The sequence below is a fragment of the Bacillus rossius genome, chromosome 3 (assembly GCF_032445375.1).
Source record: "Bacillus rossius redtenbacheri isolate Brsri chromosome 3, Brsri_v3, whole genome shotgun sequence".
NCBI classification, from domain to species: Eukaryota; Metazoa; Arthropoda; class Insecta; order Phasmatodea; family Bacillidae; genus Bacillus; species Bacillus rossius.
Window position 1 is genome coordinate 70,638,628 of NC_086332.1, and position 27,839 is coordinate 70,666,466.

At 41.6% G+C, this 27,839-nt stretch overlaps 1 protein-coding gene across 1 annotated transcript; it reads right to left on the reverse strand.

Annotated features, from left to right (window-relative positions):
- Positions 1 to 509: 509 nt before the first annotated feature.
- LOC134530872 (dynein axonemal assembly factor 10) lies at positions 510 to 27,697 on the reverse strand. Its single transcript, XM_063366138.1, has 8 exons — positions 27,382 to 27,697; positions 23,748 to 23,848; positions 20,891 to 21,021; positions 19,946 to 20,047; positions 15,627 to 15,742; positions 13,922 to 14,056; positions 4,209 to 4,306; positions 510 to 2,375 (listed from the first exon to the last, which is right to left on the reverse strand). The coding sequence occupies exons 1-8, from the start codon at positions 27,553 to 27,555 to the stop codon at positions 2,165 to 2,167; spliced, it is 1,068 nt and encodes a 355-aa protein (XP_063222208.1). The 5' UTR covers positions 27,556 to 27,697; the 3' UTR covers positions 510 to 2,164.
- Between the last annotated feature and the right edge of the window lie 142 nt (positions 27,698 to 27,839).

Genomic DNA, 27,839 nt, shown 5'->3' on the forward strand with positions numbered 1-27,839 from the left:
TAACTACAGTTTGTTGTTAAGAGGCAGTGTAAATCACTCCTATTGATGAAAGTGACACCAGAATGGCTCTCGTTAATACCACAGAACTGGAAAGAAGCCAGTTTTGAAATCTTCACTGTACTTTCTTTTGATGACTAAATTTAACACTTGACAGAATTTGTGCACAACTCTATTATCAAATGCAAGTAAGATAAGACATTTACAAAATAGTGTGTTGGATGTTGTTTATAAGAATTGAGACGTATTATTATTTTTTTTTTTTTAATATTGCTTAATAGAAGTGCACATAAAATTAGTATTTTTGTTGCAAATTATTAAAAATAATTAACACTGCTTTAAAAAGAAACATAAGCTCAGTTACTACAGAGCTCTACTTATCAGGAAAGAAATATACAGTCTACAATGTTGTACATAAAGCTGTAAATGTTCTGATATGCACAAAAAGATTTCTGCAACCATAATTTGCTTAAAGATTAATAATTTTTTTAATTATTTTACAATTTAAAAAAACTAAATTCTCTTTGCCTTAAGGATATTGTTTATGACTTACAAGTAATAACATAGAATACAAGTTCATCTTTAAGTAAGGAAAATTGTAAAATAAAATGCACCTTCTAGTACCATAATATGTGTGGCCACGTGGTCTTGGAATACGTAGCACAATCTTACTTCTCCACGTGCACTGTAAAACCTTTTTGAAGTGAAACTTGTTTACAGCCAGCAGCTTAAGTCGATGCAATGACTTAATCAGAGCGCAATGGAAAAAGCACAAAAAAAAGCAGGCGAATAAAGTAGTCTGACAACTATAAGACAGGTTTTCCATCGCCAGTTTTGTTACGGTTTTGAACATCCATTGTGTAATTTATTGACTATCAAATTACTTGCTGAAAAAATTAAATGGCAAGATTACTTGCACACATTCTCACCTGTACACTCACTTACATGCTTTCACACTTGTACAAATTTCCAAATATTTTTGTTCCCCTGCAAATATATAATCTCTTTATCTGAGAAGTCTCACTTCTAAAGCACATTGCTGCAATGCACACTTTTTTTTTTTAATTTGTTTGCTTAATTTTTTTGAGGACTTTTATGAAGATTTTTAACCCTCAGACTGTTCCCTAGCAGAAAGATAAGGAAAAGGGGGTGCCTCGAATTTGTTGAACTGTTGTGGGTTTTTTTTATTATTTATTTATTTTATTTTTTTTAAAGAAATCCGTTTTGGTTTCTTTCAAATTCTGCAACACAGAAAAAAATTATAAATTAGTGTGTGACAAATACAGAACACCTATTTTTTGGAGGTTATAAGCATGGATACAAGTGTAGAATAAAAAACAGTAACAAATTCTTTAAAGAAATAGATCTTATATATTTTCATTTGTGTAACTATATTACAGCCATATGTGTGGACTTTATTCAGCATCAACATAAGTTAACTGTCACACTAGTTAACCATAGACAAGCAGCAGCTATATATTTTTAAATCTCGTGTAAAATTCTTGTATCCACATTTTAAAAAAAAAGTAGTTAATACACAATATGAGCCAAGGCTGCCTAATTAAACTATGGAAAACATCATGTAGTACACCTAATTTTTTTTTTTACTATGCAGTGTTTTGTTAGAGCTTGAAGTGCAAAACTTTAATGACAGAACATTAGATGTGAAATTTTTAACATCACATAGTACTCCATAAAAGTATAATGAATGCTAAGCATAACTATATTATAGAGACAAGACCTGTAGTATACACTAGAAGTCTTGCAAACTGCTAGCGCAGGAATGAGGAAAGTGCGATAAGGGGGACGGAAGAGAAAATACCTATCAAAGGGGAGTGGCCAAGAAGGTTGAAAAATATCCTTGTATGCTATTATTTACTAGCGTGTTGAACCCATTCCAAATCTATGTGAACCATGTAGCTTCACACAGAAGCATCATCACAAAGATTTATGTTATTAAACCAGTTTATGTCTAACCGGGCCATGCCGAGCCAGCGTAATTGGTTTTGTAGGCTCTGCAGGTCCATACTGAGGAGCTCAACTCACGTGACTTTTGACGCGTACCATACTACAATTTTGAAAGCTTGTTGCTTGTTTTCGTGGTTGTAGAGCATCAGAGTAAATGCTCAAAGGAACATAGCTGTGACATGGGGGGAGTGCTCATGGCTCAGGAGAATCTCGCCAGCCTGGTGACGACCAGCACGCGGACCGTCTGGTCCAAGGAGCAGCACACGGCCAGCCCCAGCTTGTCCGGGCTCCAGTCGAAGCCGCACACCGGCTGACTGGTCAGGCTCATGTTCTGCAGCATCTCCAGGGAGCCCGCCACGCCTGCCTCCGTGCCGTCCGCTTCCTCCCGGGTCCTCTTGCTGGGATAGCAGCTGCAGCACACATTCACCACATCAAGTGCTTGCTCCCCTGTTTACCATCGAGCGGTACCGCTCCCTTGTTCTCATAGGTTGAAAGTTGAAACCATGCTTCCACCGGAGGACCACGCAAGTAATTGCGACTGATATACCGTATATACTCGTGTATAGCGCGCCCTTTTTTCCCCTCAAGTAAAGGAAAAAAATAAGGATGCGCGCTATACACGGGAAAAAAAATTTTTTGGGGGGGGGGGGGGAGTGGAAGTCGTTAACTGCCGGGTGACGGGTGACGTTTCTGGCCAGCCCCCACACATACGCACAAGCAACAAGGCCTCTGTTTCACACACACACGCACACGCGCGCGCAAGCTGGCACATCATGGTCTCTTGTTTATTTTTAGACCTCCCCCCTTTACAGAAAGCCAGCTCAGAAGCTAGTAAAAAGAGAGAGAGAAAGAGAGAATGTTGTCACCAGTTCCCCCCCCCCCCCCCGGCACCTTCTTCGCTTCCTCCATTCCTCACCGGTGAGTCATCAAGTTCTCCGCGCCAGCTTAGCAACGTAGCGCGGCACGCCTCCCTCCCTTCCTTCCTTCCACGTACCAGTTGTGACGATATAGCGCTTCATTATCTTCCGTTTAGACAGCAGAGTTTATGTATTTTCCTGACGCATCACCACACATCAATTTAAATAATCAGGTACCACAAAATGTTAGTAAAATTTATTTATGGGAGAAAAAAAAATTTCAATTTTTTTTTTCTTTGGAATTAGTTGCAAAAATCGTGGTGCGCGCTATACACGAGGGCGCGCTATACACGAGTAAATACGGTCCACGGAATTGTCCATACACACGTCACCGCACCAGTCCTACATCCCACCACACGTATTGTGTGCACGGCACACCCATTGTTCCCGGTAATCTTCAACCAACCACCGAAGTTACTCCAAAGTTCCGCACTTAACAACTCTCTAAAAACACAAACCGAACAGTCAAAAAATGGCGCCTGGTAATGGTATTCTTCCACAGTCAGTGTCACCAACAACTCAAAGTTAAATTACCTCCTAACATCATTTATAGACTAGTTTATACGAAACACTCCCCGGTGCCACTAAAACTAACCTAAACTACTGTGTGCTGATCCATAAAAAAGTTAACTAGAAACAGCGATTCTGTGAATATTTTTGAGGCTTTTAACTAAGTATTTTGGGGGGGGAAAATGCTGCTTAACCACTATAACTGTTCAGATCGTTTCTTCGAAAAAACATCAGGTCTGGCTGACAGTCGAGCCTAGGATTGAACGTTTAACAGCAGGTGACCATGTATCTTTTCAATGATATCAGTATGCTGCTTCAAGCATGGTAAAGCCGTTTTCTTCAGTTTGGCAGCAACCTACCAGCGAACGGACACAAGAGCTTGCAAACAGTATTTCCAGGTACGGAGCATGCATTAAGTTTTAAGTCTCTTTTTAGATTTCCCAGGGTACCTTTTATGCAGTGTTATTGTGTGGTCTTCCATATAGCGGTGTGTAGCTCATACAATATCAGTTTACTTCAGTTTTACCTTTTCCATAAATTTGCAAACATATTTTTATTTCCTTAAAAAAATGTTAAAATGGGGTTCCCTGTATTAAATGAGACTGAGAGTGAATCCTCAGTTATCATCACATTATTCAAAAATATGTCATTAGTTGTGCTCTGCTGTCACAACATGCAAACAGATAAATTCCACTGGCTCAAATGTGTTGTTCTGTTGCTAGTTGCACGGACACCTTAAAATACAAATTGCCAGGTGAACACGAGAGGAGAAGTAGCTGTTCAAGGGGTGGGCGATGCGAAGGCAGAGATACTCACTACTTCCAGAGGCAGATGGAGCCTGCACCTCCGCACGTCACAAACAGATCCCTGTTCTGGGGAAGGTGACGCCCTGCCCACACTGTCGAGCTGTGGGCCTGCAAAAAAAATTTATCCTACTGTAGCATTCACATTCTTCAACATTAATCTGCCAGACAAAAATTATTAACACCGGTGCATACATTCATTTTGACAACGCAATCATTATAGTCCTAACTTCAAAAGAGTTTTCATTTTGTGGTATTTGGCTACTTTCAATATGTTTCTACTTCTATTTTAGGCCTAAAGCAATTATCTTGCTAATATTTACTCACTTTATGATATGATAGCGAAGATAATATTTTATTTTGTGGTTGTGGAAGTAGGAGGAATACTTTGGCATTGTCAATCGAATATATTAATCACATTAAATGGTTTTTAGATTTTTTTATTTAATTTGGCAGCCTAAATTATTGTGCTATTTTATGTTACATAATCTATGAAAAACAACATATGTGACAAAAAAAAATTATCATTGTCTTTCTTGTCCCATTGTCTACAATGCAGAATCCTAATTCAGAAGTACACCAAAAATAAATTTTAAATCTCTAAAATTACAATTATTTCAGAAAGATCTTAATTCATGGCCTCATGGGTCACTAAACTGCATAAAAATATTATGAACAATCAAAAAAAAAATCTTTAAAGAGAGAGAGAGAGAGAGAGTGTGTGTGTGTGTGTTTGGTGTTTTTTTTTGACAATGACCTAGGCACACACTGGTAAGTTCAATGCAGCTTGACAATCCTCTATCTCTCTCTCTCTCTCCTGCTCCTTGATTGTTAACCATGTGCACAAGCCAATGGGACGGTCACCTCTGAACAGTGTATCGGCAGGGCCATGCAGCCAAGCCTTAAAGACATGAAGGAGAATTGTAATGATTTTTTCTCCTCAGAGCAATGTTTATTTTCAGCAGACTCTTGAACAACCAAGTGGAACATGTGTTTGTCTTAACTGGTAATTATGTCGCAAATGAACCAAAAGCCTCCGATAGAAGCTGAGGGCTTCTAAGGCATTAGGATTTCTTCAAACTAATATGGTTCACTTTTTTAAGAATTAATTTTTATTTTTCATGTTAGCATAAATTGATTTGGTGAGCCTAACTTTGTATTATTCATCTACCTACGGAATAGTGTTAAATAAGTGTAACAGTCATACTGCAGGGCGGAAACAAGGAAGGATGCCAACGCAGAGGCTCCCAGTACTGCCCTCTTCCAGTCTTCTCGCACTGACCCTCTGCCCCCGGGGACTTCAACATTGCTATTCACTGATAAAGTAACTCTGTAACTAATTTAATCCTAAACTGTTTTTAATATATATCTAAGGCCTACCTCCAGAAGGTTGACAGTTTCAATAAATGATTATTCATCCGTATGTCAGACTTTATTCTTGGCAGTACATGCACAAACCAAATATTTGCAAAACTTTTTTTATAATTTTTTTAAAAGGTTTCTATTATTACTTACTTATTTATTTAAAAAAGTTTTTGGTGTAAAAAAACATTTTTAATTTTTTTTTTTCAAACAAGAAAAATGGTCTGCAATTCAGTAATGAAAATTTGTAGCTTTGTATAAGACGTGAGGCCGCCACTATGTCTTGGTCAAGGCAGTAGCACACCTTTTTTGTCCACATGCATTAAAGTAATGTTTTGGTGGCATTTTATGAGAAAATCAATTTATAGTTTGTTAGTATAGAATGACCACTGTGTGTGTTTGTGTCTGCATAGGTGTGTGCATGTACAAAGCACTTGCTGGCATAATCCTTGTAAGTGTCCCACAGTGGGAGCAACCACCAGCCTCACTCTCAGATAAGAATCTATCTTTGACAGCCTTAATGGAAAATAAGGGCTTTACACCCCCTCTGAATCTCTTCACACCTCAATAAAGCAACATCTCCAAAACCAGGTGTCAACATGGAGCAAGATAAGTTTCAGCTTGACGGCAGAAAGATAAGGGTCAGCTCTTGGACCTAGTCCATGAGTAGTTTTATTAACAAAAGAGGGAAGAATAATCTTTAAATACCAGGCTTTTAAACTCTGCTGCTGAGGAAAAGAGACCACAACATTGACACGGCCGCGGCTAGTCCCTGTTATTAGTGGCGCGTCTCCGGCTACTCAGGGGCGGTAGATTAGGGTTCGTGCCTCGTGGCCTAAGGGATCTAGCCTGCCCAGGATGACTTCAGGAAATAAAGTCCGAATGAAGTTTTTATGGTTTTATGCACGATAAAACATACCCTTTACAAGGGGCTGCCGCGGTCCCGCCTGTGGCAATCTCAATAAGGGCGATTCCCGGTTCCGCGCACTTTAATTTTCCCGCACACTGCAAGGGGCGTCCAACCTGTACTGTAATCGCGACTAAAAAGGCCTAGCTGTGGAGCGACGTCTCCCTGCGTCCACCTCCCTGCGTCTCTCGAGCGCGACTGCTCTCCCACGTGCCGCGCAAGCGACTCCCCTCCCACGTGCCGCGACCTTGACTCCCCCCCTCCGCGAGCCCGCGGAACGCGCAGATTGGCCACAGGCGGAGAACCACGGCCTAGGCGCCCGGTGAATAATACGAATAAAATAAATGAAATATGAACTATAAAAACAAATTAATCTGAAATGAAATACAATACAAAATAAGTACATACAAAAGGGAACACAAGTCTACACTGCACCCTCGGCGAGTAGAAACACTTCCACGAAGCAACACTCGGCAGGAGAAGGCATTGGCGTGACATATAGGCCTGTAAGAGTTAAGGAGGCCTTTGGGCCGACGTCAAATGCCCCCCCCTCCGACGAGGCCAATATGCACACCAATGCCTCTCATTTACATGTTTCACTTTGGTCTTCCATGTCGAAGCACTGGGGCAGCAGGGTGATGTGGGTGACCTGATGGGTAGGGGCTGGAATAGTGTGTATGTTCCACTTGAAGTACGGGAGTAATTGCATGACACTACAGCGGGGTCCGTTGTTGGGGGGTTGTGTTGTCTTCGGCACTGTATGCCACTGATAGTCCTCAAGGTACTTGGGGGGCCTACGTGTTCGCAATGGGCGAAGGGTGACGGGGTTGGGAATGGAAGCTGTCCCTCCAGATTGGTCGTTGGGTGGTGACCTGAGAAACACATCATTGCCATTGCTTGGCTCCTGCGATGTTACCTCTATCCCCTTAAGAGTGTCCTGCCCTGACATTCCCGCCACTGTCCGGACCACGGATTCGCAGATGCTTCGGCAGCACCACTTGGCTTGCGCCCGCCCCTCGCGGTGAGGATGCCCCCCCTCCATCTCAGTCTCCTCTCCCTCCGAATCTGGCTCCGTGACCGTGACCTTAAAAATGGCATCTGACAAACTAAAATCTGGCGGCCACCCCTTAAATGGCTCCTGAGAGTCTGACTCCTCATCAGTGAAATCCGGCCACGCCACTGTTTCGGATGTGTGGCTCGGTAGATGGCTACCTAAGGTTTCGTGTTCTGTGTCCTGTCCCTGGTTTTCTACTTCGGTTGATGGAGTTTCGTCCCATGGCGCGGGTGAGTTCCCCTCCTCCTGACAACTCGTACCTGCTGGCACGGCACCTGTCAATAACAGCTGTTCTTCCCTCGGGGACCCGGGACCGTTATACTCTCGTGCTTCGATTCTCTCCTGGTCAGTTGTTTGTTTCCCAGGTTCGGAACCTGGTGGGGTTTTTCCCACTGCATTGCTGTTCGTGAATGGTGGGTTGCATGTTATTAGGCGAAGGTCGTCCCTATGAATTTTGGCCGGCCTACCACTCGGTGTGCGCACTGTGTATGAAGTTGGTCCTATTTGCTTCAACACCAACCGTGGCTCTGACCACTTTGGTGCCAGCCCGGCACAGAAATTACGTCTTTTCGACGACAGGTGATGTTGCCTGACGTATACCCAGTCCCCGGGTTCCAGAGGAGGGGGTGGGCGTTCGGTCTGTGGCGTGTGACTTATTAGGTACTGTTGCTGGTTGTGTCGTGCTTGTTCCCTTTGCTGCTCTATTTCTGCCCTGAGATCGTTTCCCAGGGGGCCCACAGTGGCTGCTGCCGCTACCCGGCATTCGCCTGGAAGAGCTAGAGTCTGCCCTTGTAACAACTCTGCCGGTGAATAACCTGTGACATTGTTTGTACGTCTCCTGAGACAGTACAAGAGCTGAGGAATGTGGATATCCCATTTAGAATGATCCTTCCCCAACCTGAGACGGAGTTGGACCTTTATGTCCTGATTCCTCCGTTCGGTGGGGTTGGCACGGGGGTGATAGGTGGGGGTGGTGTGGTGAGTGACGTCCCACCTACGGCAATTCTCTCGCCATCTTCTGCCCGCAAATTGACAGCCGTTATCTGTCAGAAGGATTGCGGGATAGCCGTAGCGGGGAAAGACTTCCCCCTCCAACAGGGCCGCTATTGTTCCCACTCGGACGTTAGTGACGGGGAAAGCTTCAACCCAGCGCGTGAACATGTCCGTTATCACTACAAGAAAACGCTTTCCCCGTGTCGTACGGGGGTAGGGGCCCATAATGTCCAACGCTACTGTGTGAAAAGGTTTCTGGGGTCTGTGAGGGCGCTGCTGCTCCTCTCCGTCAGCACGGCATGCCTTACGCTGCTGACAGGCTTGACACTCACGTACATGATCCCTGACATCCCGGGTAACCCCCGGCCAGTGGAATGTTTTACGCAATTCGTCCAGAGTTTTTTCCGCGCCTGGGTGGCCTGCTAAGTCATGATTGTGAAAAAACTTTATGGTAGCTTTTCGTGCTCCCATGGGTACGTGGGTGCGCCAGGCCTCCATATCCCCTGGCGTGCGTGTCTGTAATACGCCATCTACACACCGCTGATAAGGAAGCACCTGCCGGCCACAGACCTCCACAGCCTCCTGCGTTGCCGTGTCGCCCTGCTGAGTTTGTCGCACGGCCTGCAGTAAGTCTGACAAAGTGTTTGGGGGCCTATTGTCTGGCTCGGGGTTTGCCTGGGTGGTGACATACAAAGCTGCGCATGGCGGGTTTTCCGGTGGTGTCGGTGCACTACCCTGAGGAGGCAACAGGTCCTCCCAACTGTTGTCGTCCTGGTACGTGGTGTCTGGGTCTGGGTGACGGGAAAGCTCATCTGCTAGCTGGTTTTCCCGTCCCGGCACATGCTCCACACAAAAATCATAATTCTGTAGTGTCATTGCCCACCTTGTGAACTTAGATTTACTGCCTTGCATAGAATCTAACCACTTCAAACACTTACTGTCTGTGCGTAACGTGAACCTCTTCCCCTCCAAGTGGTGCCGGTACTTCCGCACTGCCCACACGACTGCAAGGCACTCTTGTTCGTTCGCGTGGTAGCGGCGTTCGGCTGGCCCGAACTTTGCACTAGTGTACTCCACCACGTGCCGTTCCCCATCCTCACCCAGCTGGTAGAGTACCGCCCCCATGCCTACCTGACTAGCATCTGTTTGGAGGTAAATATGAGATTCTGGCCTCAGCCGAGCTAGGGTGTGGCATTCCCGGAACAATTGCTTGACTTTGGCAAGGGCGCGGTCAGCTTCTGGCGTCCACCGGAACTTGTGCTTGGGGGAAAGGAGATCTGTCATGGGGGCGGTGACAGTGGCAAAATTGGGGATGAAGGACCGAAGCCAGTTAAGTAATCCTATGAGGCGCTGTAGTTGCTTCCGTGTGTGGGGCGCAGTCTTGGACTCAATCACCTCCAGTTGTTCCGGAATTGGCCGGCACCCCTCTGCATTGACCACATGACCCAGAAATTCCAGCTCTGCTGCCCCGATGTGGCATTTGTGTGGCGCACATGTCAGGCCATGTCTGGCCAGCCGCTCGAGGACCATGGCAAGATGCTGCGCATGCTCCTCCCATGTCCGTGACCAGATGATCACATCGTCCAGGTAGGCCGTGACAAACTTGCCAACAAACCCATCCAGGACGCGGACCATCATGGTCTGGAAGGTTGCGGGGGCGTCCATCAGCCCAAACGGCATGGCACAGAACTGGAATCTGCGACCGTCGGGGCCAGTGAAGGCGGTCTTGGGGCGGTCTTCTGGACGTACGGGCACCTGCCAATATCCGGACTTCAGGTCCAGTGACGAGAAGATACGGGCATTCCCCAACCCGGCCAGTGCATCTGTGATGTTAATTAAAGGAGGGGGTGCAGGTACAGTGATTGAGTTTATCGGTTTGAAATTAACGCAGAACCTAAGTGAGCCATCTTTTTTCTTTGCCATTACCACTAAGCAATTATATGGCGACTCACTTGGTTCCACGACCCCATCTCTCAGCATCTCGTCAATTTGAGCCTGAATCACCTCCTTTTCTCTGGGCCCAAAACCAAGTGGTTTCACGAACCGGGGCTCGTGAGGGCGGGTGGGGATGGTATGCTCGGTGACATTGGTGCGCCGTAACATGTCGGTGGCTGCAAATACCTGGGGCTGCTGGGCCAAGACGTCCTCAAACATTGGTACAAACTCACGTGGGACCTCGTTGCGTAGATCGGCCAATGAGACAGGGTGTGTGGGTTGTGGGGGGGTTGGCTGTCCTAGGCAATACATGGTCCTCCGGCCCTGCCGGCCCACGTGCACCTTACCCTCTCTAACATCGATCGTGGCATCCTCCTGGACCAACCATGGTAGGCCCAGGATGAGGTCGTCCCTCAGGCCTCGTACCACCAGGGCAGTTGTTCGACTCGACTGATCTCGCACGGTGACAGTTACCTCGGCGCGCCCAGATGTGAGCGCGCAAGTCCCCTCTGTGGCCAGCTGGACGTCCTCCTCGCCGGGCTCCAGGTCCCCATCTGGCACCAGGTGGGTCGCGACGTATGTGTGGCTGGCCGCGGTGTCCACCAAGGCCTGAACTGGATGTCCGTTCAGTAGGACGGGCACCCGGAGCAGCATGCCGGTGTTGTCCCCAAGTCGTCCCAGCCTGGACGGTCCGTAGTCAGGCACCGCAGGTGCGACCGAGGCCATCGGTGATGCCTGTTGATGGGTGGTGCTCGCCGACGACCTGGTGCGGGATGCTGACAGGTGATGCGCGCCGTGGCTGTCAGGCGTGGCAGTCAGCGGCGGTGCAAGCGTGAGTGCTGGGCGTGTAGTAAGGGAGCAATGGCCAGCTGATCTACTGCTCCCTACTGGCGGTTTCCCGTCTGGTGTTCCCTGCCTTCCTTCTTCATCCATACCTCGGACCTGGTAGGGCACGCATTGTGCCAATGGTATTCTTCTGTCCTGCAGTACCTGCACCGCGGTGGCCGACCGGCCCCTCCCTCCTCCTGGTCTGGGCGCCGCTCTTCACGACGATTCGCTCGCTCCTGTCGCGGCCCGATGGGGGGCTGCAGGTTCCGCAGAGGCGGCAGGCCCCCATAAGGGACTAATGCTCGGGCGTCTGCCGGTGCCACTGCCTCCCGGGGTGTTGCTGACCTCGGCACTGGTGGTGCCCTGCGCACGGCCCCGGCCGAGCGTAGATCCTCCTCGATTTCCCTGGCCAGATCAACGAAGTCTGCTAGTGGTAGCCCTGTGGCGCTTCGCAGGAACGGTCGCAACTCCGGCACGACCAGCTCGCACACGATTGACGTGACTCCGCTCATGAGCTCGGTTCCCCCTAAGCGCCGATGTAGGCGAGCCTTGTTGTAGATAAAGGCTTCGACCTCTTCTCCTTCCGCCTGTGGGCGGCAGAACAGCTGACGTTGCGCCTCCGCACGTGCCCTCGGTCCGTCAAATCGTCGCTCCACTGTGGCGGCAAACTCCTCCCAGCCTGCGTAAATGTCCCCCGTTTCGGCCCACCAGGCCTGGGCTCTGCCCCGGAGCTGACCACTGACCCGCTCCACCCAACACTCCACTGGCACGTTCAAGAGACGTTCGCGACATGCCTGAATGAAGACTCGCGGATTTTCGTGGGCTTGTCCCGCAAACTCCGGTAGTGCCGCCGGTACCCCTACTGATCGGACTATCGGTTGTGCCTGTAAGTGTCCTTGTTGCACCACCTCGTACTCGCACCTGTGACACATAAAAAGTCCGTCTCGGAACTGGAGAAATTCACCCCGATCGGTGCACGCGCGATGCTTCACTATCCCGCATCCATGGCACTTAGCTGTTTCACCAGGCTGCCCGCGACAGCCGGCCGCACTGCAAGTTTCCTGTCGCCCGCGCCTCTCTCTCTGCTGATCTGACTCCATTTTAATGTTCAGTGAACATGAACATATTTCTCCCGCGTGACCTCCCGCGATATCATTCGTAGCCCGCGGCAATGAACACCATCCGCACCTGCCCTCCATGTCCACAGCAACTTCCCGTATGTCTTGCATGACGTCACCCGACTCACACAGTCTTAACAATGTCACAATAATGTTCTCACAATGTTCGGTAGTTATCTCGACATTATCGCGCGCGGCTGACGGGCCGACTTGGGTTGGGTTACACGCAGAGCGGAGTTGCGATAAGGCGCGGAGCGGAGTCGAGTTGCGATAAGGCGCGGAGATGCGAGCGTGAGACGCGTAACTAAGAAGCTTCTCAGGTCATCCCTTATCTGTAACTCGCCGCGCCGTCTTCCTGTTCCCCCGTTCGTACTGTCGCGTCACTGGGTTTTACCGACTTGAAAAATTTTGAGTTTCTAATTTGAGAAAATTTGAAAGTTTGTAAGTCGTGGCCACACGAGAAGGGCGCCAATTGACACGGCCGCGGCTAGTCCCTGTTATTAGTGGCGCGTCTCCGGCTACTCAGGGGCGGTAGATTAGGGTTCGTGCCTCGTGGCCTAAGGGATCTAGCCTGCCCAGGATGACTTCAGGAAATAAAGTCCGAATGAAGTTTTTATGGTTTTATGCACGATAAAACATACCCTTTACAAGGGGCTGCCGCGGTCCCGCCTGTGGCAATCTCAATAAGGGCGATTCCCGGTTCCGCGCACTTTAATTTTCCCGCACACTGCAAGGGGCGTCCAACCTGTACTGTAATCGCGACTAAAAAGGCCTAGCTGTGGAGCGACGTCTCCCTGCGTCCACCTCCCTGCGTCTCTCGAGCGCGACTGCTCTCCCACGTGCCGCGCAAGCGACTCCCCTCCCACGTGCCGCGACCTTGACTCCCCCCCTCCGCGAGCCCGCGGAACGCGCGGATTGGCCACAGGCGGAGAACCACGGCCTAGGCGCCCGGTGAATAATACGAATAAAATAAATGAAATATGAACTATAAAAACAAATTAATCTGAAATGAAATACAATACAAAATAAGTACATACAAAAGGAAACACAAGTCTACACTGCACCCTCGGCGAGTAGAAACACTTCCACGAAGCAACACTCGGCAGGAGAAGGCATTGGCGTGACATATAGGCCTGTAAGAGTTAAGGAGGCCTTTGGGCCGACGTCAACATAAAAGTTAAACTCGACAGATACAGCACCTCACCCTCCTTCCTTCATTGCCGCCCCACAGTATTCAGACTCTGTGCACCAGCGACATAAGTATCGCTGGATGTCCAGAAATAATGTAAACACTGCCATAAAAGACAATCCTTTGTATAAGACGAATAGCAGCTCTAAGCTCTTCATACCGGCATAAATTCCCATTTTATGTTTTGGGAAATACAGTACAATATTTTCAAACTTCAAAAGTACACACTATTTCCAAATATGTATTAAGAAAATAATACTTCTGCTACCAGAAAATTTATGCAGCATACTGTTTTGTACCAAAGGAAAAATAAATAAATATAAAGTAGATGACAACCAACCTTCTCTGTCACGGATGCAAACCCTTTCTTCGGGTGCTGTGTCCTCATGTCAAACACATGCAGTTTGGACTCCAGAGTGGTCACTAAAAGCTTGTTCATTTTGATGTCCTTCCGGTCAAACTCTAGACCACACACCTGTCGCACACACAAACATATCCATTACATTTTGGCCAATTAGTGGGTTTAGAGGGTTTCCAAAACCTTCTAATTTAAAAACTTCCACTAAGGTATGTACTGTCCTTTCTCAAAAACAAAGAAATGCTTTTGTGTAGAAACTCTCTTTTTGAAAATTAACTTACATTAAATTAATGAAATGGCATAAAATAAAAAATTTTAAAAACCTTTTTGCACATGTTATGAGCTTCTTTGGCTAATTCTACTATGATTATAATCACAGAAATTTACATTTATCTACTTCATGTTATGTTCTTGATAAGTACTAGCAAACACAAACAAACACTGTGTTCATCCACATAGTTCCTTAAAGGTTTCAGAACAATGAATGAATTTTGGCTTTATGCCTCATTAACATTGGGGGTTTCAATTATGCGCATATTATAGCTCACACTATCTCAAAAGTCTTATTTTACAAAGCTGTCGTGATACCAATAATAAGTATCCAAAACAGCTGAACAGCGTCACTGCTCCTGCAGTCTCTGGATAAACCACCCGCCATACACCTATTCCCCTCCCTCTCCACCCTTTTCTGTCCTCCCTGTTTCCCTCCCCCAGCAGTCCGAAGTCATCATTACGGTGAGGCCAGGGATGGGTAGTAGCTTGGCGACTCTTGCCACAGGATGACATCTCTTGTATCTGAAGTGATGATTTAGTTGCCCTGACAGAATGCCGCATCACCACGAGGATTATTCTATTAACTTTTAAATAATCATAATATTTAAAAACAGATAAATATTTAATTTCAGTTTTTTGAATGTTACTAAGATAAAAAAAAAAATTATTATAGAATATTATAAAGGAGATTATAGAGAGAGAGTAAAAAATAGCTGGTTCTGGGAATATGAAACAATGTACAAATTATGTCCAACAGTACAGAGATTTTTGTTACATATAAGGATGTTGATGATATGTTACTATACTAAGAAAGCTGATTGCCTTGCTTTTGTCTCTGCACACTATCAGTATAGTTGTGCTGCAGTACACAACACTAGAGAAGTACCGGCAAACACTTTTTAGCAACAAATATCTCATGTTCTAACCATAACAGATATTCCTCAATATAAAAACTAGAGATAAGGCATATTTAAGAAATAGAGTATGTTATTTGCAGTGTAAAGCAAAATTTTTCATTTTTATTACTAACTGGGTTATAATAAGCACTGTACACAAAACTAATTAATTAGATATAAAAGAGCAAATAAGTGTACCTTGTTTATTCTAATTCAACAAAAACAATTTAATCTCATTACAACTTATCTGGAAAAAAAATTATCAACATATTTTGGTATTGAATACTTAATAAAAGTGCTTTATACTGAACACTTAGTAAAAAAAAAAAAAAATAACATCTGATAGGGATCTGAAAATAAATACTTAAACTGAGGAATCCTCTAACATGAGGTATTTTAAAATGAGATTTCACTGTACTGTAGTTACAAAAAGTAAAAATGTGTTTCAGTAAGCTGGAAAGGTTACCACTTCAACAGGCAACATCACGGTGAAAGAGTTGGTAGCAGTGGAAACTAACCCCATTTTTGACATTTTTCTCCCAGCGGAGCATCATGGTCCGAAGGTCAAACAGTTTGATGTCTCCATTGTCGTAGCCAGCACACACCACTCGTTCCTCCGAGTTGTATGAATTTCCTACGAAGACAACAAAGAATGCATTCTCAAGTCCCTTCCACAATTCCATGCTACCGCCACCATGCATTCATGATTGTCTGACATGTGGTTAGGAATAATTTACTGTGCTACCAAATGCCTTGCTTTTATTCAAATCTAACAGTTAAATAGCAAATAATTTAATGGTACCTTCAAGATTGCACACACATTGCTTAGTTAAGTTTATAGGCTTCCGTAGCTATCGCCTAAAGTTGTTTGGCTTCTAGATTTTAACCCATCATATACCAAGTGCTGAGAATGATGTGGTTCCTGACTAGCTATAGTTTGGCATATCTAGTATGAGCTCTGGTGATTGGATGGATTTTTTAGCCAATGAGTGGCTGCTTCCTTCCTAATTGGTTGGGCTAGTTGGCCAAATAGTAATGATCTCTCATATTTTGTCTGCTTTGATTAAGTATTAAAGCATTTGAGTAGAAATGTTCAAATTTTGTTTGATTTATAGATTCATTATACGATTATAGTCATCTTCCATGATCATGTTTGATCTTGAAGAATGTTTAAATTTTTTTAATTCTTCTTGACTTTCTATTTATTGAAATCGGTGGTACTGGCTATGCTATGGAATTAAATACAATTCAATTAAATTATTTATTTCAACAGTATTTTTCACAATGTTTGATTTTCATGATTTTAGTCACAGACATATTCTTCAAACTAGGTAAAGCTTTGCCTGTTTTGTGCTGTTTGCAAATTACAAATGATCCAATAATTATTCATACCCCAGCCAAGTTTTCAGATACTGTCAATGTTGATTATGGGTTTTAAAAAAAAAGTCTAAACAATTCAATTTTCTAACCTAAGGCCTGGTTAAAAATAGAGAATGACAAGGGACTTTCCAAATTCAACGAAATAGACCATAACATACAGACTCCAAATGCCCAGAGAATCAACCAATCAGCCAGCACAGCTCTTCTACATTAAATAATCCACCAGGATATGATGATTTTTTTTTAATTAACTGCAAATAAACTTCCCAACTTGCACTTTTAAAAAAAAATCATCATAAATCTGTCACATAAAACCTGGCACATTAAAATCTTTCAAGCCATGCTCAAAACATGATAAAACACGCGCACATCCAACTGACACAGCTGTCTAAGGTTTTGCAACCCACTGCAAAAAAAAAATCATTTTGTAATAACCGGAGCCAAGATCTTCTTGGCTTTAGGTAGTGCAATGAATTATTATTAGCTAAACCAAAGTTAATTGGTGGTAGGATCTGGTTATTCCTTCTCTGAAAATGATGTGCAGGAAACAATACTGCCTGATCAGCTCTGTGGTGCTGCAGCTCGGTCCAATCACTAGAGGTGGGGATTAGTGATGTGTCGTTCATGAGCGATTTGTTAAAAATGAACTAATCTTTGAGCGAACGAAAACATACGTTTCATTCACTATGTAAAGAATCGGTTCTTTGAGAGTCGTCTACTTTAAATATGAACACGAGTCGGGAGAATATAAAACGCAGAGAGAATGAGAGAAATGAACCGACCAGTCTGATTCATTAGTAAAATGACTCGTGATGTCAAGAGTCAAATGAATCAGTCATCAATCATGTTCATCACATCTGTGACGTCAACGTGATGCAACAGACTTCCCAATTGGAAAAATTTTCTATATCCATCGCGTCACAAGTGCAACGGTACTGTAAAGAGTGTCAGAACTTTGTTTTCGAAAGATGGTTACACTGGTGGATTGGTAATACAATTATTTATTATTCATGTATTTTCTAGGTTTTGTTTACTAAATTTATCTGTGAAAACTTTGAAAAATGTGTTCATGCAATTTTTTTGTAACAGTCAGTATACAGCTAGACTGGCATTTCAGCTACCTGAGCCGACCAGATTATGATAACCAGACAAGTGACAACTAGGCCAGCCGCCAAGACGTAATAAATCCTTGAAAGTGTGAACAAGAAATGACTCTTGAGATGTGCCATGGCCAGTGGTTAAAATTATAAGAACCATATAAACTAATACTTTGAACGAATCATTACACAGAACAAATTAAAATTAATCAATTAGGTCAATTCAATTGTTCTGCCCATCACCCATCACTAGTGGGGATGGTTATAAAGTCTAGGGGGGATTTTGCAATTTGAATACACCTATTTCTCACTTAGCACGTCTTCAGATTGTGCGGATTCATTTAGCACAATGTGAATTTTACTGCCCCTGCCTTGAATAGCACGTCTGTAAATTTTAGTTAGCACGAAATCTTGACATGCAAAACAAAAAAGTCAAGCACAACGCCACGAAGTCTGTTTCAACTTCTGTAAACAACAGATGTGCCGTGGGATACAGTCAGCCAAACAGGGGGGGGGGGGGGGGGGGGGGATGCGCACCCAGGTCTGTCTACGCTATCGGCTGTTGTACAAACATCAGCTATGGCAAGTTAAATTGCGGCTATAGAGTGTAAAAGACCAAATGTTTTTACGTCCGCGCGTATGCAGCCGTGCCGTACTGTTGTCGCCCGGCCACAAACTGGGCCGTGAACTCAGTCTAGCCAGTGGCAGGGAATTCACTCAAACAAAAGCAACGTCTGCCCATTCAGCTGCCGGTAACTGTACGTGCTTGATCACTCATAATGTATCGTGTTCAAGTATTTGAAACAAAACTAGAAGTATTACGGAGCGCAGATTGTCATAAAGGTCATGCTTATGTTGGTCGCACTTTAGTTTTAAGCAAGTAAACTGTCCGCACAATCGTACAAAATAAGGACTCTTACCAAAAGTTTATACAAGTCTGATGCTGTTGGTTGTACTAGCGGGAATATATTGGACATTAGATACTGGAACAGAAATGAACAGATGATTCACATAGAAAAAGTTGTTAAATGAATGTTGCAATGAAAAAATAATCATTGCCCTGACAGGATTGGTGCAAACCAGGTGGTGATACGCGAATAAGAACTTTAATTTTTGAAAAATTATAATTACATTATCCGGACAGTAATATCGGTTACACTGTCAGTAAAGGATGGTTTGGAAAGGTACGCGACGTGAGTTGAAGGTCACACTTGGGCAGGCAAGTCAGCCAGCCAACTGACGATAAAGTACATAACCACGTGTCTCCTGTTACGCGGTGTCGTATTTGTCATACAAAGTGCAATGGGCGGCATACAAAGATAAATGGTGTGACATATTCATAGTTGAGTGTTATTCAACGCATTTATATTAAGTAAAGCATATTACTACACAATTTTGGAACACATTAAATAAATAAGCCTTGCTATTTATGGAAACTTATGCATCAGAATACGCAATTTCGAATAACATGAGTATTTTTAGGAACGAATTAGTCGTGCTAAGTGAGGGATAGGTGTACACATTTACTCGAAGCCGCCAATATAGCTTTTAGGAGACACAAAATACCGGCAGCCAATACCTCACTACTAAATGTGATCTTACCATAATGGTTCGTATCTTTATACATTAAAAACAAATGCAATAATAAGGAAATTTTTACATATTTTATTTACTTCATACATACGTGAATACAAATAAATTTCTTACCTTGTATTTCACAATTAGTAAAAATCATTGAACATTAAACTGATTAAAATACTCTATTTTACTACTCACAAAAGAAATGCAAGCACAAAAGCATTGTTTAAGCACTGCACTTAAAGCTTTGTCAACACTGATAAATTACATATGTGAAACAATGCTAGCTGCCAGAGTTCAAAACAAAAGAATAAAAAATTATACGCAGTACAATGTGTTCATACGTGACTGGAATTAAATGAAGGATTTTTACAGGACCCAAAGTATTTATGTACTCTTAAGCAATAAAAACCAAATTAAGGACATTCAAGGGCTTTTAAGCAATAAAAATATAATTAGGTCTTTTTAAAGATATTAAGGCGGTGTATGAAATTCGCACATTAAATCATATAGATGCTGGAAGGGGTGGGGGTGTAGAAGTTAGCATAAACTATTCTGAGCAGTCATTCAATGATAGTAACTCATTTAAATTCATTTAAAATCTTTAACTCTAGGTGCCTTGATTTTGCAAAGCATTATTTTTCAGGTTCAATATTATTTTCTTGCTGTTCGGGAATCAGTATAAATAACTACCTGCAACTAGGAAATCAGTAGCTGCATGTAGTACGTGGTGTTTTATAATAAGTGCACTGCTAGTAGAGACAATAGGCAAGGGGACTCACCGAAGGTGACGGCCCAGCAATCCCTGCGCTCGCTGCCTTCAGCAGGTTCCATGGTAGCGACGGGCCGTCCCTTCTGGCGAGGGTCCCACACCTTCACGCTACCTGTCGGGACACACGCGCGCCTCCTTCATTCACAGCCCCGTGGTCACCACACGCACTGCTGACAACATGCACGACTCCAGATACACGTGCGTGCATGCTACTGTTTCACTGGAACTGCCCACCGTAGCAACTGCTGACAAAATGAAGGTTTGATGTCTCATCATCATCAAGGTCACTAGAGAAAGCCATACATATGCAAACAAACTTTTGGATCCACCACATCAGAAACTTCCATGTTAATAACAGTAACTGCTATCATTGCTTCAACCAGGAGCACACACAATGAACTCACTCAACTTTGTGCAAACAACTGACAGTCAAAACTATTTATAACAAGTAGAAAAATCAATTTGATATTCATAATTTTCATGCTGCCACAAAATAAAACTTCAAAAAATTAAATAAACTCACTAACACAATAGCCTGAAACATAAAAATGGTAGGAAAAAAAAGAATGAATACTAACATCACCATTATTCACACTGCTAGCTGTGACAGCATGCAGCACATCAATGTTTGTCAGTGACAACCGGTGACCAGTTACAATCCTATGGACAAACATTGGGGATGATCTTCTACCACCACCCCCCCTCTCCTTTCACACTCAGCTTCCTAGCTTCCTAGCTTCCTAGAGCTAGAAAACTAAAGAGATGATAAATATTCTACCCCACTGTTTTGACTATAAATTTTCAATATGTGCCAAATAGGTGTCTGAAGGGGCTCTTACCTATTTTTCCAAATTTAGGACTCCACACTTACGTGGCAGCTATTCCATACCACCAAATTTCCTCTGGCCACTCGCCTCCCCCAAATTCGAAGCTGCTGGGGACGGAGAGAACTCACCATCACGGCTGCCGGTGACGATCTCCGGAGCCCCGCAGCCCAGGCTGCAGCCCCCCACGCCGTCGATGCTGTTGATGATCTCCTTGTGGGCGCCCGCAGAGTACACCGGCGTGGAGAGGTCCTCAACATTCCTGCAAGCACGCCCCATGACGGTGGCCCTGCAAGGACGCAGTCTCGCCACCCTGTTCCAGGTGCATGTGCCAGCCGGTGACTCCACTCACCAGCTGAGGGCCCTGCCGCGACTGTGCACACTGTTGTCCGAGCAAGCTGTCTGACAGACTTGTCCGATGCATCTGGTTTGCATTATAATACACAGAGGGCAACACTGTGCATTGCTATGGATATTTATCTTTGCTTTCATCAGTGTCTTTAAATAAAATAAATATAATTAATATGTGTATCTATAGAGTTTCAATACATTTCTTGAAAATTGAACTGAGTTATTGATACGTTTTTGAGGCAAACCTGTTGTTTTCATATTTACGCTGTTATATCTGAAAATTCAAATTATTCTCTTCGATTTTGTACTTTATTTTCCATTTCAAATTAACTATCAAAAAGAACAAATTTAAATGTAACAAAATATTGCCCAATACTATTAATTATAAAAACCTACACTTTTATTTCTTTTTAGGAAACATTTTCACTTGGTTTTACCATTTACTATTTGTACTTATTCCACTTCTCATTAAATCAAATGCAGATGGTGCAGTCTGTCTACCTGTCTGACCAAAGTTCATTTTTACCAGTTCTGATCAGATTTATCAACTCCATGTGACTGCAGCATTAGCACCTGGCGGCATAAGCCACGTGAACCAATAAAACTCCATATCCGCATCTGCACCTTCAGCTCCATCAGATCAAACAGATGCAACTGTGCAGTTGTGGCAGACCCTTATGAATGGGAGGAAGCAAAGACAGATCCTGCAGATTCCAACTCTTTTATGGGGGAGGAGGGTTTATAGTGCCATACAATGATAAACAATAACAAAGGAAAATTTATTTTAAAAGAAATTTAAACTGAGGATTAACACTGTTAACAGGATCTTTGCTTTTTTTTAAGGAGGGGGACCAGCCACCCTGAACCCCCCCCCCCCCTTTTTTTTCCCCTCTAGATTCACCCTTTGAGAGAGACAGAACTGAGATAGAGTTAACATGAGCCCAGTCAACCAGCTATGTTTGACTTACACAGAAAAGATTTTCACATGTTAAAATTTTTCCATTGCTACCATGATCTAAAATAATAATAATAAAAAAAAGTAAAAGTAAAACCCTCTTAAGAAAATCTCACAAAGTTTTCCTGATTAATAAGTTTTAAAATGTTTGCACGTGACCTATTACCTATAAATATATACGACTTTGACCTTTTAATGAGTGTTCCCTGATAATAGTAATTCTAAATTTCTAAGTTCTTACATCGTAAAATTGTTTTACTGTACGACTATTTTGATAAATGTATAAACATATTTAATATGCATATTTCAAATGTTTTGAAAGTTACATTAGTTCATTAAATTCTTTTACCATAGGTAGGCCTACTCTTTTCTACAAATACTTCATTGCTTTCTTAGTAACTATCTTTCACATTGAGTATAGCCCTAAAAAATTTCACTTTCATTAAAAATAATAGTAAAATTATTCATTTTTCAGCAAGAATTAAAAATAAATACCACAAACAGGAAAATAATTTTTAATCAGGCCTCTATTTCAAATTACTGATGCCAGTACTTAGTCCTAAATAATAAATAATTTTTTGTGTGCAAGTAAAAAATTCACAAAATTGAGTAATGCTCAGAAAATGGATGTGGAAATATAAAAATCAGGATAAAATAAATATTTTTTCAAATTAAATCTCTAATTACAAGGAAATATTTTACTCAAATGCATATGTATAACACTGGTCAATTTTTTCCCATGGAAGAGAAAAATTTTCAAATGGACTATATATAGATGACCACCTGATAGCCTGTACGGAGAGATCTGCATTAAGTCAGCCACATGAACTCAACTGATGATCATTAACAGGGAATGAAACGGTATAAGAATGTGGAAAATACTTTCAGAAGTACTGGTACCTAGAGTTGAATAACCTAAGAAAACATGCTAAATTGATGCAAATTCATAATTCCTACCCACCCATACTTAAATTACACCTTCCGCTAAACCTTAAGAGGAGGTGAACCCCCCTGGTGCAAAATTTGTAACTGCACCTTCCAGCGGAACCATTTAGCTGTAGCATTTTGAGTAGTACTGCATCATACAATAATGGAAAGTTACTGTTTGGGTGCAGAAGTCGCAGACGATTGGGCCAACGTGAACAAAAACAAACTGTTCATTACGGGAAGCTTCAACACTTTTGTGCACTTGAATAAAACAAATTTTAAAAAAATACTGTAATACTGTAATATTAAAGCTGAAGAGAACAGTCATAAGTAGATTCCTTATAAAACAGTGACCTCAGTGACAAGTTAAAATGCAATGTCAGTGATTGAAATTAATGTAAATTGGTACTGCTACAGATGTTGAATGGTCAAATCACATCCCACCAAAGCAATCCAGGTTGGATTCTCTGCGAGGTTAAAAAAGGATTTTTTACACATAGAAAATTTGGCAGACGTTGCAGTAACCTGGTGGGTTTTCTCCAGGTACTCCCATTACCCCCACTACTTCAATCACTTTGTCATTAACTTCAACTACGACAGAAGTCTCAAGATGCAGACCTGTCCCCTAATGTGTATAGCCGCTCATATCCTACACTACATAATTATCAAAATTGTTTTTTTAAAAAAAACTATCAACACTGTCAGTGAAAGATGATTGAGTTCTATACATACATATATGTTTATATCTCACATACCAGATGTTCAGATTCCCTTCAAAATCACCTGTCGCCAACTGTCTGTCTCTCAGGGATGAAGCTCCGAAACTTCCACATTTGAAGGACTTACTTTTCTGAACCTGAACATGAGCCAAACACAATGAAAGTTTACTGTTCATGATTAAAACACTAAGCTTAAAATACAAATTTCACTTATAGGAATAATATAGGTCTGCTATGACTTAAAATACCTAGTGCAGATTTATATATTAAATTTACTTGTAATGAGTCTGCCCATGATTAAATATGGAATACGTAACTCGCGTACTGCAAGAAATGTGTTTAAAAAAAAATTATCCTCTTGTGCAAAAAACATGAATGCATGGTACCTCAGGTATTCTGTATCTTTCAAACATGTCAATCAATGGAACAACAAACATCCTAAAATACTAAGCCTCCCTTCGACATTTTGCCCAGTGTGACATCAGCTCGGAAGCACTGCAGCCAATAACAGAGGAGTTGTAGTGCGGTCTCTCTCGTCGGCTACACAGACTTCTGAATTTCTCATGAGAAGTGTTTTGTTAGCAGCTGTGCCACTGCATGCTATCTCCTTGTGGTTATGTACAAGCAGGGACAAGATTTTGTGGTGAAATTCAATAAAACCAAAGTAACATCGTAATGTGTGTCAGTACAATATGTAACACAGAAATGTCCAAAATTCTAATTAATATACACTGCATATTACAAACCCAATTTTTTTGTAGATTTAAAAAAAAAATTCAAACAAAACTTTACTTACATCACTGAATTATGTTCAAAATACTAAACTCAATTAAGGTCATTCATTATTTTAGCACGTTGACTTTAACAAACTGCAAGAGCAAAGGGGATTAAACATTTAATAACAATTCTCAGATTGATAATATTTCATTATATCCTTTATAATTTACAGATTCTGGTGCAAAGTTAAAAAATAATAATTTTTTTTGGTGATAACTACTTTAGACATTTACATTAGAAATGTTTTAATTTTACAAAAGAAGCTAGGGGCAGCAATTAAAATAACTAAATTGGTAAAAAATCTACAGAAATATTTTATTAAATTATTATTTTCAAAAAGCAAATCAATATATATGTCCATGTAGGCCACCATAATTCCACAACCCACCCCTGCAGCACCATGGGGGTAATTCCATCCCCCAACCATGAAGAGGGTTTCTGTTTGTAACTGCAGGGGTTGGGTTCGAAGATATGGGTGTGAAAAGAGGGCATTGCACCAATGGACTTCTAATGGGAAGTCGTCAAAGCAGCTGGGCATCGAGTGTTGAAGTGGCCGAGACTGGCCTGAATGTTCCTGAATGTTGGTATTTGAATGGATGGTATTTGTTATAATGTAAAATTATTTAATCATTCTAAACATAGATTAAACCAGAATAAATTAAAGTGTAAGTGCAAATGGTGGCGTAAACGTAATTAAAATGAAATAGGTGCATGTTTAACAAATTTTTAAACTTTCACGAAATGAAAAAGAAAAAAAAGTGTGATTTCATCAAGGTAAAATAATCCTCAAACTCACTAAAACAGGGGTTATAAAAGCAGATACTTAATCTGTACTAAAAATTTAAAAGGCATATGCATAAAGACTTTAGAAAATATTATTCTTTAATTGTCTTCTAATAATTAAATCTTTTATGAACCTAACAAATTTCTACTTCTTTAGTAAAAATGTTCGTAATTAATAACATTTTTTTCTTTCAATGGTAAGATATCAGCAGTACCATGAAATTATGTAAGCAATGCCATGGATAATTAGCTAAAATTAAAAATGAAACCAATAACATTAAAATATTCTATTTTAACAACAAAAACTGACTATAAATAAAACCATAAAATATTATCTCTATATATAAGGTATATTTTAAAAGACAAAATGTCAGTTTAATCCTTCGTCACACGTCAAAAACTTAAATTTCATAGGCATATGCTGAAATACAAGGAGGCCGATTATAGCCTATGACGGCTATGACATATCTTAGGAATTTCTATAAAACCTTATTCAAGCCTGGATTTTTCATGAACTCTGGCAATTTGTCATTATTTTTTATTTAAAATATTCTGAATTTTCTGTGATTTATCTACTATGTAATGCTAAAGGATGTCAAAAATCATTCTGGACATGGTAAGCACGTTACTACTGTGATATACCCAACCATAACAGATAAACAAAGTTTCCCTATGATTCACCATTTAGGCTAGTTTAGCAATACAGTTAAGTTATGTACATTAAGTTGACAGTGAACACTTTCAATTTACTAGCCTATTTTTGGTTGGTTTAAGTGGGTTAGCTATCTTAAAGTGATAATTACTATTGGTATTAAATCAGTTCATGTTAACCTTTACTATTCTCTAACTTCTTTTAAACTACTTCTTAAAATATTGGAATTTTTGGTGTTGTGTGTGTAAATATGTAAGTACACATATATGTAATATTTAATTTAGTTTTCTTTCACTGGAAATTAAAATAAGTATTCTTAAAAAGTATGTGCATCAAAAATTTAAGTTTTTTGTATAGATTTTTGATGACAGTAAGTTTTAATGTTAGTTATTATTCAATTAACTATTATATCATAATTTTAGAAAATTTTCAACTCCCAATCCTACCCCCAATTTCAATGCTATACACCATAGCTGTATCCGAATAGTGGCCTAATGGATCCCTTAGCTAAGGGATCATAGATAGTGCATCGTAATGGACACGGCCATCTTTGAGTTGTATCCGAATTCTCACAAGGGATGTCGATGCATCCTCTCATGCGTCCACTAATTCGAGATTTTTAGGGATGCGACTCTCGCATCCACTGATACGTCCATACATCCCTTAGCTTTGTTATTGTGAACATAACCCTTAAAGAGCGAACGTGTGATACGAGATACATAGTTAATCAAATAGGATTTTGAACTAGAAGATAAACACGTGAAATGTAACTATGGTATTTATAAATACTTATACCATAAGTAGGCCTATATGTTTACATAATTCACATAAACAGTAAATTAATTTGATTTGTAGGAACAAGTCCCCGATTCAAATTTTCTTCCATATTTCAATTCTCAATGATAATTCAAATCATCCGAAATTGTTTACAATTTTGAATGTTCATTTACGTTTTACTGGCCCACCTTAGATGTCATGAATATAAAATGCCAATCCACATTAGTAGCTAAAATGACAAACCAACAGGTAGGTAGTGCTAGCTGTAAAACAATTTGGATATTGTACATCCTTTAGAATGCATCCTTTAAACTGTGGGTGCATTTGTTTAGGGATGTAGGGACGTGAACTTAAAGGACGCGTCCCTAGGTATTCGGATACAGCCCATATTTTGTTTAATTGTTTCTAGCTGGCTCTATGAAATTTAATTTATGTTGGAGCACATTTATGTATTTGTATTTATCATTAAATTGGCAATTACATTCAATAGAATATTGTCACAAAACGTAACATAAATCCAACAGTTTTGTATTGTACTATTACAACAATATTTCAAAGAGTACTATAACAAAAATATTTTTAACTGTTACATCATTTTATATTTATAATCAGCTTTGCCCAAGACCTTTGGATTTGGGGCAGATATACACTTTTTTGTCATTGCCCTCGAAAAAAACTTACTTCCTTAATGACTGTGATCCCACCTTCACTGATTTCATATAACTGTATGATACCTGTTCCATTTGGCATTGACCCAAGAACAACAAATTTTGGAGAACAAGGAATCCATCGAGTGTCAAATATTGAAAAGTTTGTGCTCTTGTCTGCATGACATATTATCTGTGGCTTCTCCATCTCAAGGTTACACTCTTTTAGAAAGTATTAAATACCCCAAAACAACATTCTTAATAACTCGCACTACTAAATAATCGTTTTTGTTTACGATACTAAGACTAGTAACCTAGCAACCACTTCAAGACGATGCTACCAACTACTCAGATCCTGAGAGGAAGAGAATTTTAATTTAATTGAATTATATTAGGGTGGCCTACGGAGTTAAATCAACAGCCAGAGGCTAATTTGTCCTTATCCAAAATCATATATCGTCAGCAATCAATTCTCTGTATGTAAATTAACAC